Raw genomic sequence first — 15,596 nt, forward strand, 5'->3', positions numbered from 1 at the left:
ACCAATAATAGCTTTGATAGCTATTAAGTATGTTTTTTAGAGGCCTTGACGAAAATAAGATAAGCAAATAATTATTAAGAAACTACATTAAATTATGAAGTAATTCCTTTCTTATCTTTAGTTACTTAATTGAGACCAATAAACAAATACAAGGAGGCTAAATGTTATTTTGATGTATCTATAGTATAATAGTCGAATGATTATTATCTAGGTAGCTCTCATTTATATCTATCTAGTAATATATTTATTTGGTTATTTACGTACTATATTCTCATGTATCAAATCCACGTATGATACATAAAAGAATAGGTCTACAAAATACAGTATTATTGACGGGCAAGGATTTTAAGCTTTACACACCTTTATCTTTTACTCTTGCAAGTACTCAATTAACTGGACTACATCATATAATCTTACACAATTTCTTAGTATTTCATCCCTATCAATTGGGACTTTCACAAGCACCACCCAAACCTCGTATATCTAGTCCTTTGCGTATTGAAAAACAATTAAAGAAGCCACCCCACTCTGAGTCCTTACTCTCAAGGCATCAATACAAGAAACCGGATAGAATACAGAGTTCCTTGAGCCCCTACAAGACCTGGTTACCAAAGCCCACAGAGTCGCTATACATACCTACGCACTTCTCAGGTACATATTTCTTACCAGGTTATCACGCAACCCGCGCTTAAATCTTGACGGGTATATTAAGTAAGATATTATTTTCTTGATGTCTCTTTGTTGTTGTTTGATCATGGCACTGCATTCTATATAACAGAAAGGACAAGGTGAAATTGTCGGCTCATTTATTGTCACGACTATGCCTATATTACTGTAATTATCTCTATACGCTGCTTATTTTACGCAAATACCAAAAGTCAAACCAGCCATCAATATTTATTCCACAAGTTTTGCCTTTGCTTCTATATTAACCAATCCAAAGCTAAAGAATGTCTAGCAAGCAATATCAGTTCTGAATTTGGTTGGTATTCTGTATTGATGGTAAAAAACTGGTTTGTATCTCACAACCATAGATATGAAAATCAATGGTGCATTAATTAGATGTCTACTTTGTAAGCATGAATCTGGTCTTTGTTTGTTTGATACACTTAGTATTTCCAAGCACTATCTTTCGTGCTCTCGGCTTTACCTTTAAACCTTCAAGCAAGTCGAAAACTCTCGCTAATATAGCCCCACCCTAATATATTTACCCGTACCATTAAAATTGTAAGTGCAAGAAGACAAGCAGAAGAAGATCTCCAGGAGGGTTGTCGTGTGAGACAAAGACTGACAAGAATTCAAAAAAAAAGCAAATATTCCACTCTAATATCGCTAAGGTTCACCCAAGGTACCGAATGTTAATCTATTACATTTGAATAATTTTATTATATTTATTTCTGTACTGGGTTGAAGAAGTGAGATCTTTAAAAGTGTAGCCTTGCTTTTGAACTACAATAATAATAAAGAGAGAGAAAGAGAGAATTTAGTGCTTAATTAAAATTGTCTATAAAACACACTTTTAACCCCGGAAAACTTGAAAAAATCTCACTAAAATTGCCCCCTTTTTTTTACCATAGTGTAATAGACGCAAATGCTTTGCTGACCAGTCATAGAATCAACAGATTATATGTCATAGACTGAATTGATCAAGGTTTCCTTCACTGAGCTTCTATTACATATACGCACAGATAAATGAATATCATTATTTAACGAATAATTATTTGTTTCAATATTCAGGAAACTTTAATTTATGGCTCGAGCACCATCTTATAAACATTCCATAGAATACGGTATCGTCACCCATAAACCGTCTTTTTACCACGCGTTTTTACCCTTCACACACATACACACGCACTCTCTCTCTCTCTCTTTCTTCGCAAACTGCGATTGAGTTTGTCATGGCCCACACCATTTGGGTTGAACATTGGATTAATGAGTTTAATAACAGTAACAGCCTCCTCTCTCACTCCATTCCCGAGATACTCGTATATTTTAATGACAGTACTTATATTAGAAAGAATGCGCATGTGTTTACTACTAGCCAAATAGACTTTTTTTTTTTTTTAGATATATACATATATATGATGTACAGTTCATATTGACATATTACAATTCCGCCAGTTGTATGCGATTTTTGTAGAAAAAAAAATCCCGTAATTGTGCGACACACTTTTTTTTTTCTATTTTTTTAAAAGTGCGCCATTTTTTTTTATTTATTTTTATTTTTTACGACATCATTTTGACAAAACGTAAATTTTCATTTACTCTCAATTTACTTTGAATCTTGGTGATCGGTGTTTATTTCTTACTCACTGTCATCAGACAGATGGTCGTTTTCTCTTTCTCCCTCTCTCTCTTTCTCCCTCCTTCTCTCTCTCTCTTGCTTTCTCTCTCTCTCTCTCTTTCTTCCTTTAACTCTCTATTAATCATCTGCATTCAAAATCAACCTTCCCAGTCAGTCCTGTTTGCTTTCATCCTTCAGCTACATCATCCCTGCTGTACATTCTGATTTCTGTAAGAACCAACAAAAGAATTATTCAAACAAATACACGTACACACAGACACACAAACACACACAGACACACACAATACTACATGTTGTATATATAAAATAATATATTATAATACTATAATATTGTATACTATACTATAAAATACTATAATATAATATAATATAATATAATATAATATAATATAATATAATATAATATAATTTGTATGTATGTATGTATGTATGTATGTATGTATGTGTGATGTGTGTATGTGTGTATGCGTGGGTTTGTAAACAGAAAGCTTGTAAAGAATAAATGAGAGGAAAGAAAAAAAAAGCCTAACAATTACTTTAATTCTTTTTTTTTATACAAACACAAAAACACACAAAAACACACAAAAACACACAAAAACACACAAACACGCACAAACACAAACACATATCACAAACAAGGCTTTTTTTTTGCTTTCCAAAAACACAAAAAACAACCCCCTTTATTCTCGATTCCCTTTGAGCGCAGCAAAGGGAGTTACCCGGCTCTTTTCTTAGAAAGCTAAAAACGCGCACAGCTTTTTCTATACATATACATATACATATATAGATATAAATATAAATATATATATTATATATATTATATATACATCTTTATCTCCCTCTCCTATTCTTTTGCTTTCTTATTTTATATAATTATATACTGTGTCTTGAAAGAACATGCATCGAAATGCCTTTATGTCCGAGTATTCTACTCGGCAACAGCCAGATATCCAACAACCGAGAGCAATGAATCAACCCCAAGGGCAGGTAAATGAGTAATTAAAAATTGTGTACCAAACAAGATGAAATTTAAAGAAAAATTGTTGTTTTCGAGTAGTTGGCTGCCCTTATGAGAGGTAGAGGAGACGGTGACAACGAATTGTATTTGGATATGCCTTTGGACCATGAACGATCAAGCAGTGCACCTCCAGACCCATTGATCTATGGCGACAACGGTTTACGACGCAACCCTGAGATGCCCGGACGAATGAATTCTCAGCAATGGAAAGGCTCTCAGATTGGGACACCGTTGATCTATCCTACTGCTTCTGCCCGTCAATTGTGGTCACCAGCAGTCAATGGCAGCGGCAATGGTCAGCAAAAGCCTTTTGATTCACCGGGAGTAGCCAGTCCAGGCTTCTTGAGAGAAAACAGATCGATGGATAATTATCACGGTAACACACATACACAAACTTCACATCCGCATCACAGGCTTTTTATAGCTCCTCACCATGTGGCAAGAAAAAACAAAAACAAAAAACTAATGCCAGGTCCCTATTTTATATTGCATTTCTTTCCTTCTTTCTTTCTTTCTTTCTTTGTGTGTGTGTGTGTGGATGTCTATTTTGGGGGTTTTGTTGCTATGTTATCTACTATTCAATCCCTTACCTAAATAGGCCTTCATAATGATGATGGATATTTTGGTGACCGCGGATCTCAGCCGGCTCTCATAAGTCGTTCAAACACAATGGACTCGAATGTTTGGAGCCAATCCCCAGGTCTCCCGATTTCTTCAGTCCATGATGTCTTGACACCCGGAGGAGGAATTCATGGAGTAAGTATTATTATTATTTTTTTAGTTTTTAGTTTTCACATCATACACACAATTACATTCACATTCACATTCACATATTTATTATTTAATGGAAATCAAATTCAAAAGCTATTATTAGTTTTATTATTAGCTTTTTGTTTGTGAGGCCATTATTTATATAAATATGTGTGTGTGAATGAATGAGTAAGAGCGAGAAGGTTTATGATTTTTAATTTGATTTGATTTTTGGCGTGAATTTTAGGGATTTGATCGAGCTACTTCGCCATTCACACCTTCACAACCCTCGCGTCGAGTGAACGAATTCGATCCTCGGTCACAAATCCGAAACAACGATTACCAAGCCCAGTTTTCCCTCAACGCCACACCAAACGATGGCCAATACGATGACGATGGCAGCGGTATCGGTAGTGGTGGTGGTGGTGGTGGAGGAGGTGTCGGCTATCGATCTGCAGTCCCATCTCACTTTGACACCACGGACGAGCAACGTTTCCCCCAATTCCAGGCCACTCGTCCAATGTCGCCCTCAACCCGTAGCGGAAACAAGTTTGCCATAATGACGCCTCCCCCGAGACCAAATTCAACACCCCCAGCAAACTTTATAAATGACCGTCGCCAACCAGCCGCCTCAATGGACGATTACAACAGCATGTTATTCGCTACTTCAAATCTTGGTCTCAATGAAAAGGTAATGCACACACACACACACACACACACACACACACATATATATATATACATAGTCTTTCTCTTTCTTTCGTTATTTCTTTCTTCCTTTCTTTCGTTGTGTGTTCTGTACAGAATCAAATTACCAAAAAAAGAAAGAAAGAAAGAAAGGAATAATAATAATAATAATAATAATAAAAGAGGGGGGGGGGATAAAAGGGATAGCAAAAGGAGAGGATAGAAAGGGAGGGGTACATTATGTATGTATATGTGTGTGTAAATACATACATAGGATAAACAAAAATAGGCATTGGATATTTTTTATCTTATGAAGACCGATCATCATTTAGGCAGACGATCTTACGAATGCTAAAATGAACCGGGCAATGCAGCAGCGATATGCGCAGTGGGCTCGCCAACATCAGCACGGAAACATGCAGGTTTCGCAGAGTCTTGATGCTGTACTCAAAGATAATGGCAACGGTCAGCCGTGGACCAACGCCACCCAGAATGGTATGTACAGGAGAAGAAATAGAAAAAGAAGGGGGAGGCAAAGGGCGCTAAATATATATTTGATGGTGTATATAATTACAAAATATTGCCAAAAATTAATGATTAATGTATCACAATTGAAACAAATTCACCCACTCATCTTATATATAATCTTGTTTTTATACAAGTAGCACCCAGTCCATTCAATACAAACGAAACCAGAAACAATGGACTTTCATTACCACTTTATGGTGCTGGACAAACAGCCTTTACCTGGGACGATCGTGAGGAATTCTCTGGATCTACCCCAGGTTACTCTACGCCGGGCGGACAAACTCTGACGATGGGAAAATATCCGTCGACACCTTCATTCGCAGGCTTTTCGCCGATACATATGAACAGCAATAACAATAGCAATAATAACAATAACGGTAATAATAACAGTAATAACAACAGCAGTAGCAACAACATCAATGGTACCGACAACGTTCCTGAACACGAGACGACTAATAGCAATAATATGTGGCTAGACAACATAGGTGGCGGTGGCGGAGGAGTTAATGGTGGCAGTGGCGGTGGCGGTGTAGGAGGAGAGCTAGGAACACCGGGAGCAACGATTCCTTTAGCTAGCCATCGTATTGCTTCTCCTCCTATTGCTTCTCCGCAGGTTCCTGGCCGCACACAAAACATGATGGGCTACCACGATGGCACCAGTGTTCGCGCAAGCACTCCTGACAGTTACATGAACATGAAAATGAACGACCGAATGATGCAACAGCTCCAGACTCGTCAGCGTCAGATCCTCATTCAACAAGAGCAGATCCTTTTGATCCGTGAACAGATGCTTAGACAACAGCAGCAATCTCAGCAAGATCTTTTGATGCGTGGAGCATATGGTATACCCGGTGCACTTCCCACTGGCCCCAACAATGTCAATAATACTAACACCAGCAACAATAACAACAATAACATCATCCTCACCAACGTCAACACAAACAACAACAATATTAATAGCAGTAGTAATAACAACAACATTATCAACACCAACATCACCAACCATAACAACAGCAATAATAATAATAATAATAATAATAATAATACTAATAATAATAACATCCTCCACGGCAACATCAATAACAACAACAATGTAATGATGAACCCAATTCCCAATAATCCTAACGGTGGATCCCGCGGTCGTAACGTTTCTATGCTCCATGAGTCACACAGCACTCCCACCGCCGAAGTCGCACCGATTATTAGAAGTCCTTTACTAGAAGAGTTCCGGAGCAACAAGAACAAAAAGTATGAGCTCAAGGTAAATAAATATGTACTTTCTTTAATACATCAGAATAAAAGAAATCAGAAGAAGTTGGAAGAGGAACGATGGGTTGAGTTGATGGCCCGTTCATTAGCTCTCTTTTTGTTTGTTTGTTTATTCTTGAATTGATGATTATTCAGTATTTACAATATATGTGTTTATTGTGTATCATTGGCTGAAATATATAATTGGTTTTGTATAGGATATTGTCAATCACGTTGTCGAGTTTAGTGGAGATCAGCATGGATCCCGGTTTATTCAACAAAAGCTCGAAACGGCCAGTAGTGACGATAAACAGTTGGTGTTTGACGAAATACTTCCTAATTGTTTGCAGTTGATGACCGATGTGTTTGGTAACTATGTGATCCAGAAGCTGTTTGAGCATGGAAACCAAGGACAGAAATCGGTTCTTGCCAAACAGATGGAGGGACATGTCCTTTCGCTATCGCTGCAGATGTACGGTTGCCGCGTTGTACAAAAGGCTCTTGAGCACGTCTTGAATGACCAGCAGGCCATTCTCATTCGTGAGCTTGAGGGCACGGTCCTCAAGTGTGTAAAGGACCAGAATGGAAATCATGTAGTCCAAAAAGCAATTGAACGCATACCTGCCCAGCACATTCAGTTCATCATTGATACTTTCCACGGTCAGGTATTTCACCTTGCTACCCACCCCTATGGCTGCAGGGTGATTCAACGCATGTTTGAGCACTGCCCAGAAGATCAAACCGTAAGTTTTTTTTTTTTTTTTTAAAAAAAAATAATAATAATAACAATGAAATACGCATATATAAATATATACATATGTGCGAGTGCTTGTACGTGCTTGTGTTAATTTATTTTTACTTACATATTTTGTATATGTATGTGTGTACTACAGAGTCGTCTATTGGAAGAACTGCACCGTAATACAAGTCAGCTCGTTCAAGACCAATACGGCAATTATGTGATCCAACATATTCTTGAACATGGCAAGGCTGCCGACAAGACTTTAATAATCGGCAAGATTCGCGGACATGTTCTCCAGCTGAGTAAGCACAAGTTTGCCAGTAACGTGGTCGAGAAATGCGTTGCTTTTGGTGGCAAGCAAGATCGACAGTTGTTGATCGAAGAGGTTCTCCTGACACGATCTGATGGGTAAGCTGTGTATATATCTATAATAAATGGTGTGATTATTAATTGATATATTATATTTATGTACAGAACATATCCTCTTATGTCCATGATGAAGGACCAGGTAAGAAAGCCAAATAAAAGCTTAGAGTTACATATAATTAACTCTTTATTCTTTGTAGTACGCCAATTATGTGGTCCAAAAGATGCTCGATGTTGTTGATGGGGAGCAGCGTGAACTGTTGGTCAATAAGATCAAACCTCACTTGCCTGGTCTCAAGAAGTACACTTATGGAAAGCATTTGATCAACAGTAAGTTGGTTTTTGATTATTGTTAGTTATTATTTTCGGCTTGTTTCTATATTTGTGACAGGAATCATCACTTATTTCTATATGATTTAGCTTGTGTAGAAGTTGAAAAACAATTACTCTTGGAAAAAGAAGTCAATGGAGGAGTTCCTACTACTGCTGAGGGTGTGGTGGAGACCTTGGCTGTAGTTGCTCAGGAGCCCCAAGATGCCTCGTCCTAATTATTTATATGCTCCAGTCGCTTTTTGTTTTTTTTTTGCTTTTACATTCTATATATATATTTCCTGGCTAACAAAAAAGAGAAAAAATCCCCCCCCCCCCCTCCACCTCCCCTCTCTCCTCTTCCCAACCAGTAATTCGTTGCTGCAAAGAAACACACAGAAAAGAGACCAAGAAAACACACACACACACACACACAGACACACATCCTAGCCCTCCCTCACAAAAAAAAACCCAAAACCCAAAACCCAAAAACAAAAGCGACTGGTACTCAAAATACCATTTTTGTATCATCCTGTACACATGGCATGGAACATACATAGCCTTTTTCTTACTACTACTATTACTACTACTACTACTATTACTATTACTACTACTATTTCTTTTTCTTTTACTTCTTCTTCTAAAACATATTCTGTTCATGATTCCACTTCTTTCCTTCTATTATTATTTTTATATTTCAACTTGTAAGACAGAGCTTCTATTTTCTCCCTTTATATTTTACTTCCTTTTATTTCTATATATATACATAAAGATCTATACATACTTCTTACATACGCCTTTCCTTCTTGTGTTTGAACCTTTCTTTCTTTTCCTATATATATATATATACACTTTAAATTTAACTTAAATATATACACAATATTGTATTATTCAATGTGCGCTCTACTTTCATCTAATCTCTTTTTTCTTCTTCTTTTCTTAATGCAATAAGATTTTATATATATATATATTTATATACAGACATGCACATATTCAAATGACATTATTATTATTATTGTTTTATTATTATATTTAAATTATTAATTTAAAGGTGAATCAAAGAGTAGACAGGTGCGTCCAACTTCTTGGATCCCTCAAGGAAATCAAGCTCCATGATAAAGACATACTCAACAGTGACAGCATTGCACTTTCTGATGAGTTCACCAGCAGCACCAGCAGAGCCACCAGTGGCAATCAAATCGTCAATGACAATAACACGAGCACCCTCCTTGACAGCATCCTTCTGCATCTCAAATACATCCTAATAAAGGATAGCAATGATAAAAATCAAAACAAGATAAATTTATCAGTATCAGTATCAGTATCAATATACATATATATTTTTGTGGCTGCCATAGTTATTGTCGTTGTACAAAATATACCCTCTTTTCTATCTCTCTCTATCTCTCTATATAAATAATATACACATTGCATATATCTTTTTTTTTTACCTGTCCATATTCCTTCTCGTACACAGCGCTAACACACTGACCGGGCAACTTTCCTTGCTTGCGAACGGGAACAAATGCGGCACCAAGACGAAGGGCAACAAGAGGACCGAACAAGAAGCCACGAGCATCAAGACCTACAGAAAACAGCAACAGCAACATCATACAATTAAATACACGCACACACATATATATATATATTCAATTACTACTACTAATATCATTATTATTATTATTATTATTTTGTTGTGTTTCTTACCAACAACAACATCAATCTTCTCAGCATATGTAGAGTTAATGTGGTGGACAATGTTGCAGATAAGAGCCTCGACAGCAGTGGGGTCCTGGAAGACAGGGAACATGTCCTTGAAGACAATACCCTAAAAAGACAGAATACGTTTAATAATTGTTAATATTCATAATTAATTGGAGAATTATAATATGTAGCAAGGCCACACTCTCAATATACTTGCCTCCTTGGGGAAGTTCTCGTGTGTGCCAAGAAGGCCCTTGATGCGTTCAATGTCGAGGTTGCTCATGGTTTACAAGGTAAAAGAAGATAAGTTTTTTTTTTAAAAAAAAAAATTAAAAAATTAAATAAATAAAATAAAATAAAAAATTAAATATATTATATATAAATAAAATAAAGATTAAAGGCAGATTTGGCGCCGAATAAGTTCCCCCCTCCCCCCACCGACCCCCTTTTTAATTTTTTTAATTTTTTTTTTTGAAAAAAAAAAAAAAATTGTGAGCCACTTAAAATTAAACGTCACAAAGGCTACACTTTCAGTTTCCAATTTTTTTTTGCAAGCTCTTTCAGAAGACGAGGAAAGGGAGGTTTTAAGGGCTGTTTTAAAGTTGAATTTTGATGAAGCACTTTTTTTTTCATATAAATAAATGTATGTTTCAATTTCAATATTTCTTACTATTATTATTATTATAATTCAAAAGTAAAAGACATCTTTTATACTCATTAACCCATAGATACTAATATACAAATTTTGACTTAAATTGGCACCATCAAGCTCTTCTTCTTCTTCTTCTTCTTATTTGTGAATGTCTTGTATTTAAAGTAAAATTAAATAAAACAAGCCGTGGTATTATATTATATTTATATTATATTTATATTATATTTATTTATTTTGAATATGTAATATTTAATTTCATTATACATGGCAAACTTATTGTACAAACACAATATCGAAAGTTGTTCCATTGACCTCCTGCTCTTCTTCAATAATAACAACAGCATCCTTCTTAATAGTGGAGGCAGGTGCCAAGGGCTTCTTGAGAACCTTGACGATAACAGCTTCCTGGGACTGGATGATCTCATGGATCTCCTGGTTTCCAGATTTATCAAGACGGTAATACATCTGGATATCATCAGTAGGCAACAAACCGGCCTTCTTTCTCAAACGCTGGACACGGTTAATGACCTCACGAGCCAAACCCTCCTGCTGGAGCTCGGGGTAAAGCTTGGTATCCAAAAGAATGAGAACATCCTGGTCAGTACCGGTCTCATAGTGGGCATCATCGGAATCAAAGTAACGGATAACAACGAGATCCTCAAGAGTGACCTTGATACCTGCAACAGTGGTCTCCTTGTTCTTGACGAACAGCTTGACGTCGTCGCTGGTAAGATCAGGAAGTCCCTTCTTGACCTTCATAACATCCTTCTTCAACTTCTGGCCCAAGACCTTCCAGTCAGCATCAGCCTTGTACTTGACGCCAAACTTCTCTTCCTCAGAAGTGACAATGATGTCACGCACGTTGAGCTCCTCCAAGATGTAGTTCTCGAGAGCCTTGATATCGGCGTGGTACTGGGGATCGTGGTGGATGACAACAAGCTCCTTGAGGGGAATCTTGAGTGAGATGTTCTTCTTCTCACGAATAGTACGGCCCAACTCAATGACAGCCTGCATACGGCCGACTGCACGCTCGATCTCGGGATCAAAGTACTCCTCACGGACGGTGGGGAAGTCGAGGAAGTGGACGGAGCGGTCATCGACAATGTTCTTGTTCTTGGGAACAAACTTCTTCAAAGTCTGGTACATGTTCTCGGTCAGGTAAGGTGTGAAGGGAGCCATGGTAAGACAGAGAGTGAACAGGACCTCAAAGAGGGTGTTCAAGGCCTGCTTGGCATCCTCGACACCATTCTCACCCTTCAGTCTCTTACGGTTGAAGCGGACATACCAGTTGGTCAACACATCGACCAAGTGCAACAAACGGGGTACGACAGTGTAGAGTCTGTAGGCATCCATCTCATCGCGGACAAACTTGATCAACGACTGGCAACTGGCAAGCACCCAGCGATCCATGACATTGTCAGACTTCTTCATCTCGTGGTTGTAGGTGAACTCAAAGCCAAACTCTTTTTGCAAGACGGCAGTCTGGGTAATAAAGAACTTGAAGGCGTTGTACCATGGCAAGAATACCTTTGCAATAACCTCCTTTACACCTTCCTCTCTGAACTTCAAGGTCTCGGCACGCACAACAGGGGAGTTGATGAGGTAGAGACGCAGAGCATCGGCACCAAACTTGTCGATCACAATGTCGGGCTGGGGGTAGTTCTTGAGACGCTTGCTCATCTTCTTGCCGTCGGCAGCCAAGACAAGTCCACTGACGATAACGTTCTTGGCAGGAGGCTCGTTGAACAAATGGGTAGACAGAACCAAGAGAGTGTAGAACCAACCACGAGTCTGATCAATACCCTCACTAATGAAGTCAGCGGGGAAAGTGTTCTTGAACTTATCGGCGTTCTCAAAAGGATAATGCTTCTGAGCGTAGGGCATAGAGCCAGACTCAAACCAACAATCGAACACCTCTTCGATACGACGGAGAACACCATTGCCCTTCTTGGAAGGAATTGTGATCTTGTCAATGCTGAATAAGAATAAGAATAAGAATAAATTGCACAAATACAGAAAGAGAGAGAGAAATAAATAAATATTAGTAAGAAAAACATACCCAATTATATATATATATATATAAATTTACAACAGCAAAAAACCACAAAATAATCACTTACTTCTCTCTGTGGAGATCCTTGATAGGGGAAACACCGCTGAGATCCTCAAGTTCCTTGATGGAACCAATGGCAACAACCTCAGTAAGGTCATCACTGACCCAGAGAGGAATGGGAGTACCCCAGTAACGGTTACGGGAAATGTTCCAGTCACGAGCGTTGGCAATCCAGTTGGCAAAACGCTTCTCCTGGACAAAGGCAGGAACCCTATACACACGCAATATACATATCAAAGTAAATAAATTAGTTACCCATATTACACATCACACCTCTCAATTAATTCATTACACCTTTTTTTTGTAATTAAAACTTACCAGCGCATCTTGTCGTTGCAAGCCAAAATCTTGTCAATGACAGGAGAGACACGGACGAACCATGAAGGAACAGCCTTGTAAATCAAGGGAGTATCAGATCTCCAGCAGAAAGGATAACTGTGCATAATCTGAGACTGGACAATCAAACGCCCACGCTGCTTCATCTCCTTTTGGAGAGGCTTGTCAGCATCCTTGACGTGCATACCAAGGTATTCGGGAACCTCAGAGGTGAAACAACCCTTCTCGTCAATGGGGCAGGGAAGAGGACCGTCGGGACGGATGATACCGTGCTCAATACAGATGCGGTAATCGTCTTCACCATAAGCAGGAGCCTGCTGAACAATACCAGTACCAGAGTCGTCAGTGACATAGTTGTCAGTGATAACCTTCCAGGCAACGCCCTTAAATTCTTTCTCAAAGTAGTTGAACATTGGCTCGAACTCCCAGCCCTTCATGTCGGTACCCTTGTAACGCTCCATGATAGTGAATTTGGCCTTCTTAGGATCCTTGTAAAGGATGCTGAGACGCTTCTCCATAAGAACGTAGAAGTTGCCAGTGATTTCATCCTTAATCTTGATGTACTCAAAGTTGGGGTTTACACACAGAGCAAGGTTGGAAGGCAATGTCCAGGGGGTTGTGGTCCAGGCCAAAAGCTGGGTTTTGGGATCATTTACGAGAGGGAAACCAACGACAACTAACAATCACCCAACAACAACAATAATAAAAATATGAGTAACCTAGTTTTAAATACCAGCCGAATATTTTTTTTTGTATATATGTATATGTATTAGATTTTGCTCTTACTTGCGGGATCATTGACATCCTTGTAGTTCTGGGATGATTCAAAGTTTGACAAAGGAGTTGTACATGCAGTAGAGTAAGGCATGACCTTCTGACCACGATAAACCTGGCCCTTGTCAAAGAGCTGCTTGAAAACCCACCAGACACTCTCCATGAAAGTAGGATCCAAGGTCTTGTAATCGTTGTCGAAATCAATCCAGCGGGCCATACGCTCAACAGTCTTTCTCCATTCGCCAGAGTAACGCATGACAATAGATCTGCATTCGGCATTGTACTTTTCGATACCCATCTTCATAACATCATCCTTACCCTGTAATGTATCACATAGCATGAATAATCACCTTTATTTGTTTGTTTATCTGTACCAACATACCTTGATACCAAGGCTCTTGTCAACTTCATACTCAACGGGAAGACCGTGGGTATCCCAACCGAAACGACGCTCAACATGGTGACCAGTGTTGTGAGCATAACGAGTGACAATATCCTATATATATATATGAAAGAAATATATTATTATTGATAAAAATTTCTAACAAATAGATAGTTGTTTCTTCTTTTCCTTTCTTTCTCTCCCACAAGAAAAACTCTCTTATAACTTTACCTTGATAGTACCAGCAAGCAAATGACCATAATGGGGAAGACCAGTGGCGAAAGGAGGGCCATCAAAGAAAGCAAAAGGCTCCTTGTCCTTGTTCAACTCAACAGAGCGGTTGAAGGCATCAATTTCTTTCCAGAATTGGAGGATCTTTTCTTCTTCCTTAGGGAAGCTAGTTTAAATTAATTTATTAGATAAATATGCACATTTATATGTATACGTGTATATAATAATGCTTGCTCATTGCATTTTCCTTCTTCTTTTTTTTTCCTTTTTATTTTTTCGACATTATGTTCGAAACTTACTTAAATTGACCAGTAACTGAAGTTTAGTAAAAAATGTAGAAAGAGAAAGAGCGAAAAAAAATGCATAAAAAATACACGTAAGAAAGGTTTGTTTTTTTGTTGTTGCTTTATTCATTTGTGTAGATGAGCTTTACCGTCAGCCAAAGACATGATATGAACTGTTTCTACAAGAGGAGCAACGGTCGCGAAGTGGAGGTTTTAATATCCATTTGAAAGGTGAGTCACAATGACAAGCCACTTGACCAAAGGCAAATTATTGGCTCGATGACTATATTTTACTCGATGTTAGTCCTGCATGGACCGCAGTCAGTCAGGGTACCAATTATGCTAGAAGAAGAAAAATGAAACCTTGTACAAAGCTGTTAAGGTATCTTTTACAAAGAACCTAGTTAGATAAAGACAAAGAAAGATTAAAAGGAACAAACAAACAAATGATCGTGAATTAAAGCCAGATAAACTTTGTTTGGATTTATATGGTCTGTGCAGTAAACAGTAGAAACCAAAGTTTGGGAAGAAGCTTCTGATCTTTAGAGAGGGTGCAAGGGTTTCTTTATTTGATATTTTAGCCAAGCTCTCATTTTGTATTTTTATATACATAAACCCTTTAGCAAAAATAATACGAGTTTTTTCTTGCTCTATAAAGAAGATCTTATAATGCTCTTCAGTGTTTTCCAAATTCTGTCATGTAATATAGAGTCCTTTAAAAATGAAAATAAAGAAGCTATCAGATTAGCTACACTAAAATTCAAATATTTATATATATATATATATACTGTGCTACAGATGTGGTTTAACACAGCCTGTATTTTTCCTATTTTCATTCGATTTTATTTAAATAATGCCAACACAAGAAAAATATAATACTTTGACCAACTGTCTTTCATTACAAATCCATAGTTATAGTGGCATTTATAATATTCATTTTTGAAGTATAAACACAGTATCCCAAACAGCATGCCAGTTTTTACGGCAAATTCAACACTGAAAACACTGGGCAAGTTCTTGTTACTTTACTACTGGCTCAATTTCAAAAAAAAAACTTAACCATCTAACAAATAGATCAAATTATCTTTACAGTTAAGAAGCTTGATGATCCAGAGCCATCACATTGCTGCAAAACCGTTTTACTTTAGTTTTTTTTTATTATATAAT

The 15,596-nt window shown here is 37.7% G+C and overlaps 4 protein-coding genes across 4 annotated transcripts; 2 read left to right on the top strand and 2 right to left on the bottom strand.

The window, feature by feature from the left end:
- Window positions 1-290: 290 nt before the first annotated feature.
- Window positions 291-1,156, top strand: PHYBLDRAFT_59400 (hypothetical protein; the record flags this gene model as incomplete). The annotated part of the gene is made up of 2 exons (XM_018440488.1): window positions 291-651; window positions 1,035-1,156. 2 exons carry the CDS (start codon window positions 291-293, stop codon window positions 1,154-1,156), a joined length of 483 nt encoding a protein of 160 aa, XP_018293910.1.
- A 5,285-nt stretch (window positions 1,157-6,441) lies between these two features.
- PHYBLDRAFT_110393 (hypothetical protein) lies at window positions 6,442-8,000 on the top strand (the record flags this gene model as incomplete). Its single annotated transcript, XM_018428166.1, has 5 exons — window positions 6,442-6,549; window positions 6,755-7,279; window positions 7,430-7,686; window positions 7,753-7,786; window positions 7,845-8,000. 5 exons carry the CDS (start codon window positions 6,442-6,444, stop codon window positions 7,998-8,000), a joined length of 1,080 nt encoding a protein of 359 aa, XP_018293911.1.
- A 952-nt stretch (window positions 8,001-8,952) lies between these two features.
- PHYBLDRAFT_123279 (hypothetical protein) lies at window positions 8,953-9,945 on the bottom strand. The gene is made up of 4 exons (XM_018428918.1): window positions 9,875-9,945; window positions 9,661-9,781; window positions 9,405-9,538; window positions 8,953-9,214 (listed from the first exon to the last, which is right to left on the bottom strand). The coding sequence occupies exons 1-4, from the start codon at window positions 9,938-9,940 to the stop codon at window positions 8,999-9,001; spliced, it is 537 nt and encodes a 178-aa protein (XP_018293912.1). The 5' UTR covers window positions 9,941-9,945; the 3' UTR covers window positions 8,953-8,998.
- A 489-nt stretch (window positions 9,946-10,434) lies between these two features.
- Window positions 10,435-14,594, bottom strand: PHYBLDRAFT_123284 (hypothetical protein; the record flags this gene model as incomplete). Its single annotated transcript, XM_018428919.1, has 8 exons — window positions 10,435-12,284; window positions 12,430-12,633; window positions 12,741-13,434; window positions 13,545-13,851; window positions 13,915-14,028; window positions 14,146-14,311; window positions 14,445-14,460; window positions 14,579-14,594. The coding sequence occupies 8 exons, from the start codon at window positions 14,592-14,594 to the stop codon at window positions 10,583-10,585; spliced, it is 3,219 nt and encodes a 1,072-aa protein (XP_018293913.1). The 3' UTR covers window positions 10,435-10,582.
- Window positions 14,595-15,596: the final 1,002 nt, after the last annotated feature.

This window comes from Phycomyces blakesleeanus, assembly GCF_001638985.1.
Source record: "Phycomyces blakesleeanus NRRL 1555(-) unplaced genomic scaffold PHYBLscaffold_6, whole genome shotgun sequence".
Taxonomy (NCBI): Eukaryota; Fungi; Mucoromycota; class Mucoromycetes; order Mucorales; family Phycomycetaceae; genus Phycomyces; species Phycomyces blakesleeanus.

Excerpts from the sequence above, each read along its gene's own strand:
- PHYBLDRAFT_123279 (XM_018428918.1), bottom strand. The coding sequence starts at position 9,940 with ATGAGCAACCTCGACATTGAACGCATCAAGGGCCTTCTTGGCACACAC. Across the intron at positions 9,782-9,874 it reads ACGAGAACTTCCCCAAGGAG|GGTATTGTCTTCAAGGACAT; the intron begins GCAAGTATATTG and ends CTGTCTTTTTAG. Across the intron at positions 9,539-9,660 it reads GAAGATTGATGTTGTTGTTG|GTCTTGATGCTCGTGGCTTC; the intron begins GTAAGAAACACA and ends TGTTTTCTGTAG.